The sequence below is a fragment of the Acinonyx jubatus genome, chromosome B3 (genome assembly GCF_027475565.1).
Source record: "Acinonyx jubatus isolate Ajub_Pintada_27869175 chromosome B3, VMU_Ajub_asm_v1.0, whole genome shotgun sequence".
NCBI classification, from domain to species: domain Eukaryota; kingdom Metazoa; phylum Chordata; class Mammalia; order Carnivora; family Felidae; genus Acinonyx; species Acinonyx jubatus.
In genome coordinates, this window is record NC_069386.1 from 6,380,781 (window position 1) to 6,396,786 (window position 16,006).

Consider the following 16,006-nt stretch of genomic DNA (forward strand, 5'->3'; position numbering starts at 1 on the left):
TGGAGTTTCTCTACCTTAGCTTACACAGGTTACTTACCATAACTTAAATTTTTCTATTACACTATGTTTAAGTTGGTCACAAATTTCTGTGGTGAACATGTCTACGTATGAGAATTTTCTTATTATGTTGGAGTCTTTCCTTAGGGTGGATTCCCCTATTTCTGGCTTAAAGGTACAACATCATTATGTATCCCACTCACTCAAAAAAACATAAAAGATATAGCAGAAGGGTGACCTCTCAGCCTTAAGGACCTTGGGACTCCAAGTAATGCTAGAAGACAACACTGCTCTGTTAAGATGAAGAGTCAAATAAACTATATGTAGTTTAGAACAGAAAATATAGTAACTAATCTCTCAAAAATTCATTGCAAACTAAATGGTTTTACAGTGGTACATTATAAGCAAAAACACAGACCAAAAACTTAGTGATAAAAATTCCTGACATCAACAGTAATCCTTTTTTTGGCCACATGCATGTTTGAGAAAGTGCTACACGTTAATGAGAAAGACTCACCTGCCAGAACACAGGGTGTTAATCAGTTGCTTCTTACATTCTTCCCCACTTAGTTCACCTAGAAATGAAAAATATAGTGAGATAAATTTGATTAAGTGACTACAGAAAAGGCCACTAAAAATGGGAAAAAAAAATTACCTTTTCCATAAGCCACATTTTCCTTTTTGGCAGCAAGGGTAGTGAGAATAATGGGTAATAACTCCAAAGATTTTCCATTCTTTAGCCTGCCCTCCTTGATAACACTAACAAACTCACTGGCTAATTCAACCAGTAATGGTCCTGGAAAATTGTGAACCTAAAAATTCATGAGACAAAGAAAATGTTAAGCAGAAATCTAAATGTTTGGTCTCTCCAAGAAATAAAGTCTTTTGCTGAACAGAACTGGCACTGAAACCCAGAACTGGTCCTATAAGGGATCCAGGAAATCATTCTGCTCTGGTACAAAACTTTTGATCATAAAAGATTTCAAAGGTCAGAATCCTCCATCAGTTCTCCAAAGTTTTCAAATACACCAACTCTTCAAAGATATCAGATGCCCACCATATCAGAAATTAACGTAAACATGGGTTTATGGACCATCCATCAACTTCTGTTTTTTAATAGTTCTTATTCGTAAGTAGGAACTATGCTAGGTTTGGCACATCAGAGTTTCCCTTCCCTCAACAAATTACAACCCCCCCCCTCCAAATTTACCCTCTTACCTCCACCATTAGTAATCCTAAAATCTCAGATGCTACTTCTTTCTGCAAATCCCCTGACTCCACCAACTGGATTGAGCGAATGTATATCTTAAGCCTCCTAAGAGCTCCAGCTTCCTCAGAGCAGGGGGAACCTTATTGTTTTAAATGAATAGTACAGAAACAAAGAAAGAAGAAAGTTGAAGGGCAAACAGGAAAAATAGCACTGTAGTTTAATAAAGCAGAATTATCAATTTACTGATTACCATTGTGTTTAGAGCAGCAATATTTAAGAGCTTTACAAAAGTATTTAATTTAGGTGGATGACTGAAATGTCATCTTTTCTTCTTCCACCTATGTCACTGATTTTTAAAATAAGTTCATAGTGCAGAAAGAGAAATACCTTCTAAAATATCTTAGAGCCTTTTTTGGGCCCAGTAACCCAAATTAAATGTCTTTAACATATTCCACTTTAAAACATCATCACTGAGGGGCGCCTGGGTGGCTGAGGCAGTTGAGCATCTGACTTCAGCTCAGGTCACGATCTCGAGGTCTGTGGGTTCGACCCCCACGTTGGGCTCTGTGCTGACAGCTCAGAGCCTGGAGCCTGCTTTGGATTCTGTGTCTCCCTCTCTCTATGCCCCTCCCCTGCTCATGCTCGGTCTGTCAAAAATAAACAAACATTAAAAAAATTTTTTTAAAAATCACTGAATAATGTCAGTGGGAATGGCAGAAAAATAAAGACCTCAGAAATCCTTTCCTCCATAAAAGCAGTAAAAACACTGATAAAAATAATGAAAATCAACTTGTTCACAACTCTGAAAATTAATCAAAGGCTTGCAAAAATCCAGGGAGTGTTTACTTAAGAAAAACAGCTGAATCTCAGTAAGAACAAGTTTTGTGGTATTTTAACATGCCCTCAACTCCCATAGCACCGTACCCCCCCCCCCCCCCCCCCCGCAAGCTCAGGTAGTCTTTAAAACCAATAGCCCCACGGTGCTGGTAAAAGCCGAAAGCCAACAGCCTAGCAGCCCCTGGGGGGGACAGAATATGGTTGAAACACCTCCAAAGCCCAATTCCCAGATAAGAACTGTCATTTGACCAGTCTGGCTGTTCCCTAGAAATTTTCATTACCAAGCTTTGTCTTTTTTTTTTTTTGAAAGTAAACTCTACCCGTGACATGGGGCTTGAACTCATGACCCCAAGATCAAAAGTCACATGCCCTACTGACTGAGCCAGCCAGCTACCCCAAGGCTTGTCTTTATTTGACCTTTGAACTCGTTCAGTGCAAAAGGCCATTTTTACCCAGGACATCTGTCTAAATCAGTAGCAACTGATTACTATTTTAGATGCTTTGAGGCAGCAATAATAGTTAGGCAAGCAAGAAGCTGACCAAAAAACTTAAAAGGAAATCCTGGAGAATATGCGCATAGGGGGCTTTGAAACATTCTGATGTATTCCAAGGAATCTAGTAAGCCATGCAAATACACTCAGGGCTATGCACATGCACAGGGAGTGTACATGGCAAAGCAAGACCCAAAAAGACCTTAAACTCTCCCCTCTGGCTGTGAGGCTCTGCACAAGTAGAAAGACTAAATGGGAGTTATAAAACACTTGAGCTCTGAAGGTGTACCTCCAACATCACAGGGCTCCCCAGCAAAGGCTGGGAAACTCAATGGTTCCAGGCATTTAAGGAAATCTTTGCCCAATCAATCATTAGCTAACTGCAAAGCTAACCAAACAGACTTCAGTGGCCATACCCAACAGTGCCCATACACAACAAACAATTAATATTTTATATTAGTTCAGAGGAGCCACCATAAAGACAAAAGGAATATCAGAACAGCAAAAACATATCTGGAAGAGGAGACTGGTATCTCATTTCCAGAGTTCCCACAAAATATCACTTAAAATGTCCCAAGAGTATGGCCCATATCCAGGAAAAAAGAGAATCAATTAAAAACTGTCCCTGAGAGAGCCTAGATGTTAGATTACTAGACAAAGATTTTAAATCAGCAGGACAGGCACCTGGGTGGCTCAGTCAGTTGAATGTCTCTTGATTTTGCCTCAGGTCATGAATCCAGGGTCATGGGAACGAGCCCTATGTCAGGCTCCTCACTGAGCGTGGAGTCTGCTTAGGATTCTCTCTCCCTCCCTCTCTCTCTGCTCTCCCCCCTGCCTCTCTCCCCTGCTTGAGCACTCTTGGACTTAAAAAAAAAGTTTTAAGTTTTTAAAAAAAGTCTTTAAAGTTTTTTTTGAGAGAGAGCAAGAAAGGGAAGGGCAGAAAGAGAAGGGTAGAGAGAGAGAATTCCAAGTAGGCTCCACACCATCAGCACAGATCCCAACATGAGGCTCAAACTCACAAACTGTGAGATCACGACCCAAGCTGAAATCAAGAGTCAGACACTTAACTGACTGAGCCACCCAGGTGTCCCCAGAAAAGGATTTTAAATCAGCTGTTTCCAATATGTTCAAAGAAAAGGAAACCATACCTAAAGAACTAAAGGAAAATATTAAGAACAATGTCTTGCCAAATACTGAGTATCAAAAAAGAGACAGAAACTGTAAATAAGTAAATAAAAATTCTGAAATTGAAAAGTACAATAACTGACCTGAAAAATCCACAATAAGGTCTCAGCAGATCTGACCAGGTGGAAGAAAGAATCAGAGAACTTAAAAATAGGACAACTGAGGGGGCACCTGGGTAGCTCAGTCAGTTGAGTGTCTGACTTCAGCTCAAGTCATGATCTCACAGTCTGTGAGTTCGAGCCCCGCATTGGGCTCTGTGCTGTCAGTTCAGAACCTGGAGCCTTCTTCGGATTCTGTCTCCCTCTCTCTCTGCCCCTCCCACTCACACTCTGTCTCTCAAAATATGAATAAACGTTAAAAAAAATTTTTTTTAATTGGGCAACTGAGATTATCCAGTCTGAAGGACAGAAAGAAAAAGAAGAAAAATGAACACAGCCTCAGAGACCTGTGGGATATCATGAGTGCTAACACAAGACATAATCAAAGTCCCAAGAGAAAGACAGAAAGGGCTGAAGAGAAGAAATAATAGCCTAAAACTTCCCAATTTTAACAAAGACTAATTTACACATTTAAGCAGCTCAATAAATTCCAGTAGGATAAACCCAAGAGAACCACAGGTAGACATCCCATAACAAACAGCTGAAATCAAAGACTCTTCCTCATAACAAAGGCCATCTGTGGAAAACCCATAACAATCATACCCAACTACTAAAGATTGAAAGAATTTCCATAAAACATTAAAAATACAAGAATGTCCACTTCTGCCACCTCTATTCAACACAGTATTAGAATTCCAGAATAGTTAATGTACTTAGGGACACAGAAACGGTACACTTAAAAAAAAAAACAGCAAAGACAAAGAGAATCTTGAAAAAGCAACAAAAGAGAAGCAAGTCATCTGGAAGAGTATTCAATATAATTAACACCTGGTTTCTCATCAAAAAAACCAACCCTCCAACCCCCCCGCCCCCTCCCCTGCAACACTGAAAGGCAGAAGGAAAAAGGATAAGGGCACCTGGGCAGCTCAGTAGGTTAAGCATCCCACTTTGGCTCAGGTCACGATCTCACGCTTTGTAAATTCCAGCCCCACGTCGGGCTCTGTGCTGACAGCTCAGAGCCTGGAGCCTGCTCCCGATTCTGTGTCTCCTTCTCTGTCTGCCCTCCCCTATTCAAGCTCTGTCACTCTCTTTGAAAAAGATACACATTAAAAAAAAATTAAAAAAAAAAAAAGGAAATGGGATAACACAAACTGCTGAAAGGGCTGTCCAACATTTCTACAACCAGAAAAACCACCCTTCAAAAATGAAGGAGAAATTAAGAATTCCCAGATTAAAAAAAAGAGAGAACTTGCTGCCAGAAGACTTGCTCCATGCTAAAGGGAATCCTTTAGGTTGAGATGAAGGACACTAGACAGTGACTTAAATCCACATGAGATAGCACCAGTAAAGGTAACTACATAAGAAAATACAAAAGTAGTAGTAATTACTTTTTCTCCTGATTTATAAGACTTGTAGAAAGCAATAAATAGAAATCAGTGTTGATTGGGGTGCCAGGGTGGCTCAGTCGGTTGAAATGTCTGAATCTTGATTTTGGCTCAGGTCATGATCCCAGGATCACAGGATCAAGCCCCATATCAGGCTGCTTGCTGAGCGTGGAGTCTGAGTTTCCCTCTCTCTCTCTCTCTCCGTCTCTCCCCCCTGCTCATGCGTGCTCTCTCTAAAAACAAACAGGGGTGTTTGGGTGGCTCGGTCAGTTAAGCATCTGACTTTGGCTCAGGTCATGATCTCATCACTCTTCATGGGTTCGAGCTCTGCGTCAGGCAGGCTCTGTGACAGCTCAGAGCGTGGAGCCTGCTTCAGATTCTGTGTCTCCCTCTCTCTGTCCCTCCCTGCCTCTCAAAATTGAATAAATGTAAAAAAAAAAAAAAAAATTTAAACAAACTTAAAATTTTTGTTGATGGGCAGAAATATGTAAAGATGAGTTTGTATCACAGTAATCACACACAGGAGGGAGAAAAAAGAAGCTATATAGAGAGCAAAGTGCTGTAAACTATTAAAACTAAGCTGGTATTAATCTGAACTAGACTGTTATAAATTAAGACATTAGTTATAATCTTCAGGGCAACCACTAAGAATGTAACTCAAAAACATAATAAAAAAGATGACAAAGGAATTAAAATGCTACACTAGAAATTATCTATTTAACACAAGACACATAAAGTTAAAAAAAGACCTAAAACAAAGAAAACAAATAGCAAAATAGCAGATGTAAACCCTACCTTATCAGTAACTACAGAAAAGGGATCAGACATTCTAATCAAAAGACAAAGATTGGCAGAATAAATTTTTTTTTAATTTTTATTTATTTATTTTGAGACAGAGATGAGATGAGAAAGAAGAGAGAGAATGACTGGGGGAGGGTCTGAGAGAGAGGGAGACACAGAATCCAAAGCAGACTCCAGGCTCTGAGTTGTTAGCACACAGTCCAACGTGGGACTCGAACGTATAAACTATGAGATCATGACCTGAGCTGAAGTCAAAAGCTCAACCGACTGAGCCACTCAGGAGCCCCTGGCAGAATAAATTTTTAAAAATTCATTTATATACTGTCAACCAGAAACACAATTTAGACTCAAAAGACACATAATTTGAAAGTTAAAGAATGGATGGAAAAAGATATACCATGCAAATAGTAACCAAAAACTTGGATTGGCTATACAAATATTAGAAAAAAAAAAAAAGACTTTTAAGGGGCACCTGGCTGGCTCACTTGGTTGAAGAATCATCTGATCTTGATTTCGGCTCCAGTCATGATGTCACAGTTTGTGAGATCAAGCCCTGTGTCCGGCTCTGCACTGACAGATTCTCTGACGGACTGATTCTCTTTCCCTCTCTCTCTGCCCCTCCCCCACTCACACACACACTCTCTCTCAAAATAAATACCTCAAAAATATCTCAAAAAATATATACACCATGCAAATAGTAACCAGAAACTTAGATTGGCCATACAAATATTAGTAAAAAAACACTTGGGGCGCCTAGGTGGCTCAGTCGGTTAAGTGTCCAACTCTTGATTTTGGCTCAGGTCGTGATCTCAAGAACCTCGGGGATTAAGCCCTACATCTAGCACTGTGCTGATGGCACAGAGCCTGCTTGGGACTCACTCTCTTTCCCTCTCTCTCTCTGCCTCTCCCACGCATAAGCACACTCACTCTGTCTCTCAAAATAAAAAAAAAAAAAACTTAAAGAAAAGAAGACTTTAAGGGGCACCTGGGTGGCTCAGTTGGTTAATCAGTTGTCCAACTCTTAATTTTGGGTCAGGTCATGATCTCACGATTTGTGAGATTGAGCCCCGGTCCAGCTCTGCTGACAGATTCACTGATGGACTGATTCTCTCTCTCCCTTTCTCTCTCTGCCCCTCCCCCACTTGCACTCTCTCTCAAAATAAATAAACTTAAAAAAAAACACATTTTAAGGGAAAGACTATTACTGGAGACAAAGGACATTTTATAATGATGAAAGGGTCAATCCATCATCAAGATACATACAATTATAAATATATAAGCATCTAACAAAAGAGCTCCAAAATATACAATGGAAAAACCAAAACAACTGAAGGGAGAAATGGACAATTCAACAAATGAAAACTTCAATACCCTACTTTCAATAATGGATAGAACAATTAGAAGATAATCAAGGAAATAGACATAAACACACTAAATCTGACATCTATAGAACGCTACGTCCAACAACAAAAGACACAATTTTCTCAAGTGCACATAGAACATTCTCCAGGATAAACAACATATCAGGCCATAAAAAAAATTCTGAGTAATTTAAAAGGACTGTAATCATACCATTTATGATCTGTGATGACAGTGGAATGAAACTAGAAATCAATTAACAGAAGGAAATCTAAGCAATTCACACATATATGAAAATTAACACAGTCATAAATACCAATGTGTCAAATGAAGAAACACAAGAAGTTAGAAAGTACCTTGAGATGAAAGAAAGCAAAAACACAGCATTGCAAAAGTTATGGAAAGCAGCTAAAGCAGTGCTTAGAGGAAAACCTATACTTGTAAATGCCTTTATTAAAAAAAGAACAACAACATGGGGCGCCTGGGTGGTGCAGTCGGTTCAGCTTCCGACTTCAGCCAGGTCACGATCTCGCGGTCCGTGAGTTCGAGCCCCGCGTCGGGCTCTGGGCTGATAGCTCAGAGCCTGGAGCCTGTTTCCGATTCTGTGTCTCCCTCTCTCTCTGCCCCTCCCCCGTTCATGCTCTGTCTCTCTCTGTCCCAAAAATAAATAAACGTTGAAAAAAAAATTTTTTTTAATTTAAAAAAAAAAAAGAACAACAACAAAAAAGATAAATCAATAACCTAATCTTCCACCATTAGAAACTATAAAAAGAGCAAACTAAACCTAAAGCAAGTGAAAAGAATATAAGAGTAAAATCAGACCTAAATGAAATAAGGCATAGAGGAATAGAGGAATACAGAAAAATCAAGGAAACCATTATCTTTTTCTTTGAAAAGATAAAAAAAAAAATGGAAAAATCTTGAGTGACCAAGGGAAAAAGGAGAAGGTTCAAGTTATTAAATCAGCAATGAAAGAGGAGTGTTACCGATCTTACAGAAACAAAAAGGATTATAAAGAAATACTATAAAATTAGAGAACTTAGATGAAATGGATAAATTGCTAGACAGACACAAACCAGCAAAATTAATTCAATATAGAAAATCTCAACAGACCTATAATGAGATTGAATTAGCAGCCAAAACACTTCCCACAAAGAAAAGCCCAGAACTGGATGGCTTCACTGGTGAATTCACCAAATGTTTAAAGAATTAACTCCAATATTTTGGAAATTCTTCCAAAATGCAGAAGACGAGGGAACATTTCCCAACTCTTTCTATAAAGCCAGGATTCCAAAACCAAAGACATCATTAAAAAACAGATCAGGGGCACCTGGGTGGCTCACTCGGTTGAGCAACCGACTTCGGCTCAGGGCATGATCTCATGGTTTGTGAGTTCGAGCCCCACATTGGGCTCTGTGCTGACAGCTCAGAGCCTGGAGCCTGCTTCGGATTCTGCCCCTCCCCCTCTCATGCTCTGTCTGTCTCTCTCTCTCTCTCTCTGTCAAAAGTAAATAAACATTAAGAAAAGTTTAAAAAAAAAAAAAAACAGATCGGGGTGCCTGGATGGCTCTGTTGGTTGGCTTCAGACTTCTGCTCAGGTCATGATGTCACGGCTGGTGGGTTCAGGCCCCCGCATCCAGCTCTGTGCTGAGGGCTCGAAGCCTGGAGCCTGCTTCAGATTCTGTGCCTCTCTCTCTACCCCTTCCCCAGCTCGTGTGCTGCCTCTCAAAATAAATAAATAAATAAATAAACAAATAAACAAACAAACATTAAAATAAACATTAAAAATAAACATTAAAAAAAAAAAAAACAGATCAATATCCCTGTGACTACAAACACAAACATGCTCAACATTCAGCAAACTGAATCCAGCAACATATAAAAAGGATCATACGCTATAACCAAGCAGGATTTACCAAGAATACAAGATTGGCTCAATGTATAATAATCAATGTAATATACCATATAAATAGAACAGCACAGAATAAAAATCACATGTATCATCTCAGTAGACAAAAAAGCATCTGAAAAATCCAATACCCTTTCATGAGAAGAACACTCAACAAACTAGGAAAAGATGGGTACTTCCTTAACCTAATAAAGGGTATCTATGGAAAACCCACAACTAACTTCACACTCAATGATAAAAAAAATTGAAAGATTTCACCCTGAGATCAGGAACAATATAAGGATGTCCATTTTCACAAGTGGGGCAGGGGCAGAGAGAGAATCCCAGGCAGGCTCCTTGCTGTCAGCACAGAGCCCAGCGTGGGGCTTGATCCCACTGACTGTGGGATCATGACTTGAGCCAAGATCAAAAGTCGGACGCTTAACCAACTGAGCCACCCAGGCGCCCTGAGAGACTGCAGCTTTAGTTGATTTTGTAAAATTCCCAAAGTCTCAGTGGTGCTTTAAACAGTAAGAAAAGCATCAATATGGGCCATAAGTAAACAAATCTACCAATGTACTCGGAGATAGAAGAGCATTAGTTTTTATTACCTTTGAAGATAGCTCGCAGGAGCGCTCCAGCAGCTTTTCCTTTCACTGCCTGATTCTGAAGGAGATTAGCCAACTGTAATCAAAGAGAGAAAAAGCTACAAACCTCTGGCAACAATTTCTCTACCCAGTGACCTAAATTCCCAATATGAAGCACATTTATCTGTCAAGTTCATATCCTTCAGAGACTTTGGGTATCACGAATAACATTTATTAAGATAGAGCAGAGTAGATCTTAACATGATGCACAGCTGTCAAGACTGAAATTTGTTCATATATTCATTCTACAATTGTCTAAGTACAATAGAAGTTACTAAAGAGAAAAGAGAGTGACACGGTACTTTTTTTTTTTTTTTTTTAAATCAGTCTTGCCCTTTATGTAGAGAATGGTGGGGGGTTTATGAGTGAAATGATAGGTTAGAAGACTGTTCTAGAGTTCAAGTGAGAGATGATAGTGGCCTAGACCAAACAGCAGGGAAGATGTTACCGGTTGAACAGTGTCCCTCCTCAAATTCATGTTGGAGTTCCAAACCGTAGGACCTCAGAATGTGACCTTATTTGAAACGAGGGTTGTTGTAAATGTAATGAGTTGCAGGCATTAAGACTGGCGTTAATACAACAAACATCCTCCTAAGAAGGGGAATCTTGGACACAGAGACACATAAAAAGTGAGTGTGCCATGTGAAAATGGAAGCAGAGATCAGGGTGATACAAGCTAAAAAACGACAAAGATTATCAGCAAATTGACAGAAGCTAGGTGAGATTCTCACAGCCTCAAAGAAACCAACATCACTAGCACCTTGATCTTGGACTTAGAGTCTCCAAAACTGTAAAAATAAATTTTTGTTGTTTAGGCTACTCAATTTGTAGTACTTAGTAAATGGCAGGCCTGGCAAACTAGTAAAGGAGATGAAGAAAAACAGACAAGATACATTTGAGAGGTCAAATCAAAAGGATATGCTGTGGTCTGAATGTTTATGTCCCCATAAAATCCACATGCCTGATGTGACAGTATTTGGAATGGGACCTTTGGGAGGTAATTAGGTGATGAAGGTAGAACTCTCGTGAATGGGATTAGTCCACTTATAAGAGATCCCACAGAGTTCCCTAGCCCTTCCACCATGTGAGGATACAACGTGAAGTCTGCAACCCAGAAGATGGCCTTCTACTGGCATTCTCATCTCAGACTTCCAGCCTCCAGAACTAGGAGAAACAAACATTCCTCATTTATAAGCCTGCTGTATTTTGTTATAGCAGCCTGAATGGACTAAGACAGACTTCCTCAGTTTAGAAGTGAAAAGGGTGTGATGATAAAGGAAAAGAAAGCAAAGCTTCTGGCCAAAGCAACTAAATGTGTAAATGTGGCACTAGCCGTTGACATGCTGAAAATCTAGGATTCAGTGAGCATTTGAATCACCCAGAGGGTTTGTTAAAACAAATCGCTGGGCTACAGTTTCTGATTTAGCAAATCTGATGTGGGATTCAGAACTACTACTCTTAAGATATCCAAGTGAAAATGCCAAGTAGATAACTGGACATGCCAAAACGGAGCTCAGTGAAGAAAGAACTCAATGGAAATGTAAGAGATCATTCAGGGAGAGATGTAAAGAGAGGAAAAACACCAACATTCAAGGATTAAGAAGAGAAGCAGCAGCCCACAAAGACTGAGAAAGTGAGGCTAACAATATCCATAGAAAGGAGTGTCACAGAAGCAGACTAATTTAACAGTGAATTTGTTCTCTTCCACAACTACACGGGCCTGATCTTTTGGACTCGAGTCCATTTCTCCCTTCTTAAATACATAAGGAAGTACCTGACTGCTCTGCCTGAAACCTCTCAACAGAATGCTCATCTCTTAACATAACGCTCAAAGGGGAATTTGTCAACCCTTTTGTCTGATTTTCTCCCTCCCTCCAAACCCAGAGTACACCGGGCAATGCCTGGAGACATTTTTAGTTGTCATAACTGGAAGGGTGCTATAATCATCTAATGGATTAAGACCGTGGATGCTGATAAACACCCTACAAGACAAAGGACAGCACCAGTCAGCAAAGAGTTACACAGTCCAAAACGCGAAAAGTGGTAAGGCTAAGAAACCCCAACTCATCTTGAAACCAATGTTTCATTAGAAGGCAGTGTGGCATGGGAGAAAAAAAAACTGGATCCAGAATCAAAAGATGAATCCTGGTCATGACACTTACTAACTTCATAACCTCAGCCAAATTATTTCACTATTATGTGGGTCCATCTCCCCACCTCCAAGGACTGTTAGGAGGAATAAATTAGATGACAGGTAGAGGACTTTGCACAGAGCCCAATGTACAACAGGTACTCAAATACAGTTCTCTACTCCCTCTGCCCTCAGCTCTCCTCCTTCCTCCATTTAGATCTTTCATCTTCCTTTTTGACTTTATGCTTTTTACTGCATTTTAAAACACAAAAGTCAACTAAGATTACATGTCCTTGTTTTTTCAGAAAACATGAAAGTTGTTCTTTTAATTGGGAGGCTGGAACCACCAAATTAATGGCACAGTCCAAAAACAAACTTTTTTTTTTCATAGAACAGTCCTCACTTTGCAATGTCTGATATTTTCTCACGATTACAGAGTCTATGCATTCCCAGTCTCAACACAGGTGATACAGCATCCTTCCCATAGTATCACACCTGGAGGCATGTGATGCCCATCTATCCCTCACTGGTAATATTAATTCTGGTCATTCAGTCAAGGGCGTTGCTTAATTTTCCCACTTTGTAATTACTTTCCTCCCTCCTGTTGCAACCAGTGAGCAGTTTGTAGACAGACACTTTGACCATGCACCTATCCTGCTCATCTAATTTTCCCCTAGTATAATGGAAAAGCCCAGCAACAACCACCATTACCAGGTTATCAAAGTCAGTATCACCAGAATGACACAGACATCAGGAGCCCAGGGATACAATACACTGAAAAAGGTACAGCACCATTTCTGGGCTCCTTTTATCAGGGATGAATGACCTCAGGCTAACCACAGGACACATCAGACAGGCACCAATTGAGGAACATTCAGCAAAATAACCGATCAACACTCTTCAGGGTTATCAAGATCATGAGAAACAAGGACAGACCGAGGAACTGTTGCAAACTGCAGAAAGTCAGGGAAAAATAACAAGTGCATGTTGTATGATGAGCAGGATTCTGGGGGGCGAGAAACAACATCAGGGGAGAAACAGGTTTGCTAATGGTATTGCACCAATGTTAATTTCTTAATTCTTAAAATTGTGACTAAGGTTATGTAAGATGCTGAGGAAGATACCCAGAAATTCTCTGTATTATTTTTACAACTTTTCTGTAAGTCTAAAAGTAGCTTAAAATAAAAACTAAAAAAAAAAAAAAAAAACAAAAACTCCCTGGATTTAGCACCCACTGATGTTTCTTGCCTGATCCAATCTTCATCATGATAGCTGCAAAATGGTGATTTTCTAACTCTAGCACAGAGGCAAGACCTTCCTTCTCTCCATTTATTTTTTTATTATCAGTATGGACTCACAAATTTATTTTTCAATAGTTTATAATTCGTAATTGAACTGAATTATTTTGATGTTCTAATGGTCCCAGATTTGGGTGATGGAAGCCCCTTTAAGCTGGTTCCTATGTCTTTGTGACATGCCCTCATCATTTTTTCTGGGCACTTCTTTACTTTCTGGTTTATAAGATGTTCCCGGCTCATCTTGTATCCATCATGCCCACCCTTGAAATTCACCCTTTCTCTGAAAAGCCCTGGTTCCTTTCAGTGGGGAATGATTATTATTAAGAGACCAAAGATCTAGGTCATGGGTGTACTTGTTACTACCGTGGCATCTTAACTGCTTCTTAGTTCTTCCAGTGAACAGAGATAAAGAAAAAAAAATACACGTGTATATGCAAATACATACAAATATATATGTGCATGCAGATATGCATATACACACATATACATGAGAACCATAAATTCGTATCAATACTTCCATTTCTAATCTATCCCCACAGCGTTCTTTCTTGCCTTCCTATATCCTAGATTTGTACGTCCTTTCTAACAGTAAAAATGCCAACATCAACACATTTACTCATTTGCTGAACTCTGTAATCTATCTAAAATCATTTCAGAATTGCTTTGCCTGTGCAACTACAATAAGTAATTCTATTTTAAAATTTCAGGATTGGGGAGCCCTGCTGGCTCAGTCAATGGAATGTGCGACTTTTGATCTCAGAGTTGTGAATGTGAGCCCCGTGTTAGATGTAGAGATTACTTAAACATAAAATCTTTGGGGGGGGGGGGTGCACCTGGCTGGCTGGCTCCATTGCTATAGCATGTGAACCTTGATCTCGGGATTGTGAGTTCAAGCCCCCACATTGGGTAAAGAGATTACTAAAAAATAAAATCTTAAAAAAAAAGTTCAGGGTTTATTTGTTATCTATCCCTCTCACCAGATTCTAATCATGGTCTCACTGCGTTTGCATTCCTACCAGCAACGTATGAGTGACTGCTTCCCTGGTCTCGGCAAGAGTGTACAGACAAGCTGTTCAATTTCTCCTACTGACAGGTAGTAATGGTTTTACTTGAATTTTCTCTTATAAGTGAAGTCGAGCATCCTTTCTTATGTTATGGTCATTTTTATGTGACTGTGATTATCCTCTATACTCCTTTTGCTCTTTTTAATAGGATTTTTTTACTTTTCTCCTCCTTCAATTATTGTAAGTTATTTATGAATTAGGAATATTAACCCTTTGTCTGTGAAAACTGCAAATATCTTCTCCCAATTTGTCATTTGTGTTTTGATTGTGTATAGTATTTTTGGTCATGTAAATTTTATAGATATGTAGGTAAATTTATCAACCTTGTAAGGTATCCAGATTTTGAATCCTAGAAAAGCTTTCTCTGCACTACAGTTCAAAAGAGGAATTCACCCACGTTTTCTTCTCATATTTAGGTTTGGTTTTTACATTTAGATCTCTGATTGTGGAGCTTATTCTTGAACAGTGTATGCAGAATACATCTAATTTTATCTATTTTTTCTGAATGGCTAACTAGTTGTCCCAACACTATTTATTACATAGGATCTTTGCCCCAATTATTTGGGATACCACCTTATAATAGACTAGATTTTATGTGTTGGGTCTATTTTGAGACTTTGTTATTCCATTATCTGTTTTCCTCTCATGCACCAATATCACATTCTTCATTACAGAGGGTTTTTGGTATGTTCACTGTCCAGTAGGGCCAGTCGTTCCTCAGATAGCTTCCATTTCAGTGTTTTCCTAGCTATTCTTATTTTTCTACATCAGCTTTGTTTTTATGTGTATGAAACACTATTGAGAGATGCCTGGATGATTATATCAGTTAAGTGTCCGACTTTGGTTCAGGTCATGATCTCAGGGTTAATGGATTTGAGCCCTGCACTGAGCTCCACATGACAGTGCAGAGCCTGCTTGGGATTCTCTCTCTCTGCCCCTCCTCTACTTGCACTTTCTCTCTCAAAATAAATAAACTTAAAAAAAATGCTATTGATTTTTACACAATTTTATATTCTGCTACCTAGCTGCCCTCTTGTTGTAGATGGTTTGATCATGGATTCTTCAGGATTTTCCAGGGGTACTATTATGGTATCTGCAAAGACACATGGTTTTACATCTTTTTTCTATTTTTATGCCTTTCATTGTTTTCTCTAGACTAGTTGCATTGGCTAACAGACCAGAACAATGTTAAATAGTGATGGAGAGAGTAGGCATACAGCCTGGTGCCTGATCTTAGCATAAATGCCTCCAGGGTTTCCCATTAAGATGCTAACTTGAATTCTCCAGAAACCAATATTGCACTGTATGTTAACTAACTGAAATTTAAATAAAAACTTAAAAAGAAAAAAAAGAAAAACAGGATGCTGACTTTCAGATCTATACATGTATTTTATCTTATTAAGGAAAAAGCCACCCACTCCTATTTTCTCAAGAGTTTTTACTAGTAATGAGTGCTGGATTTTGTCAAAGGCTGTCTCTAATTTCTGAAGATAATCACATGGTCTTTGTGGTAATATACTTTCTATTACTGAACCAACCTTGTATTCTTGGTATAAACTCCATTTGGTCATGGTGTATTTTTTTTAAATCTGGTATTAGACTCTGTCCTCTAGCA

General features: G+C 39.2%; 1 protein-coding gene across 5 annotated transcripts in view; it reads right to left on the reverse strand.

Annotated features, from left to right (window-relative positions):
• The window catches only part of FANCI (FA complementation group I), a 102,062-nt gene that overhangs the window by 62,998 nt on the left and 23,058 nt on the right, over positions 1-16,006 (reverse strand). For all 5 annotated transcript variants that reach the window (XM_053223568.1, XM_053223567.1, XM_053223566.1 and 2 more), the window contains exons 3-6: positions 9,863-9,935; positions 1,216-1,346; positions 653-809; positions 515-572 (exon numbers count right to left, since the gene is read on the reverse strand). In XM_053223568.1, the coding sequence (XP_053079543.1) occupies positions 515-572; positions 653-809; positions 1,216-1,346; positions 9,863-9,935 (419 nt within the window). The remainder of the gene's footprint in view (positions 1-514; positions 573-652; positions 810-1,215; positions 1,347-9,862; positions 9,936-16,006) is intronic.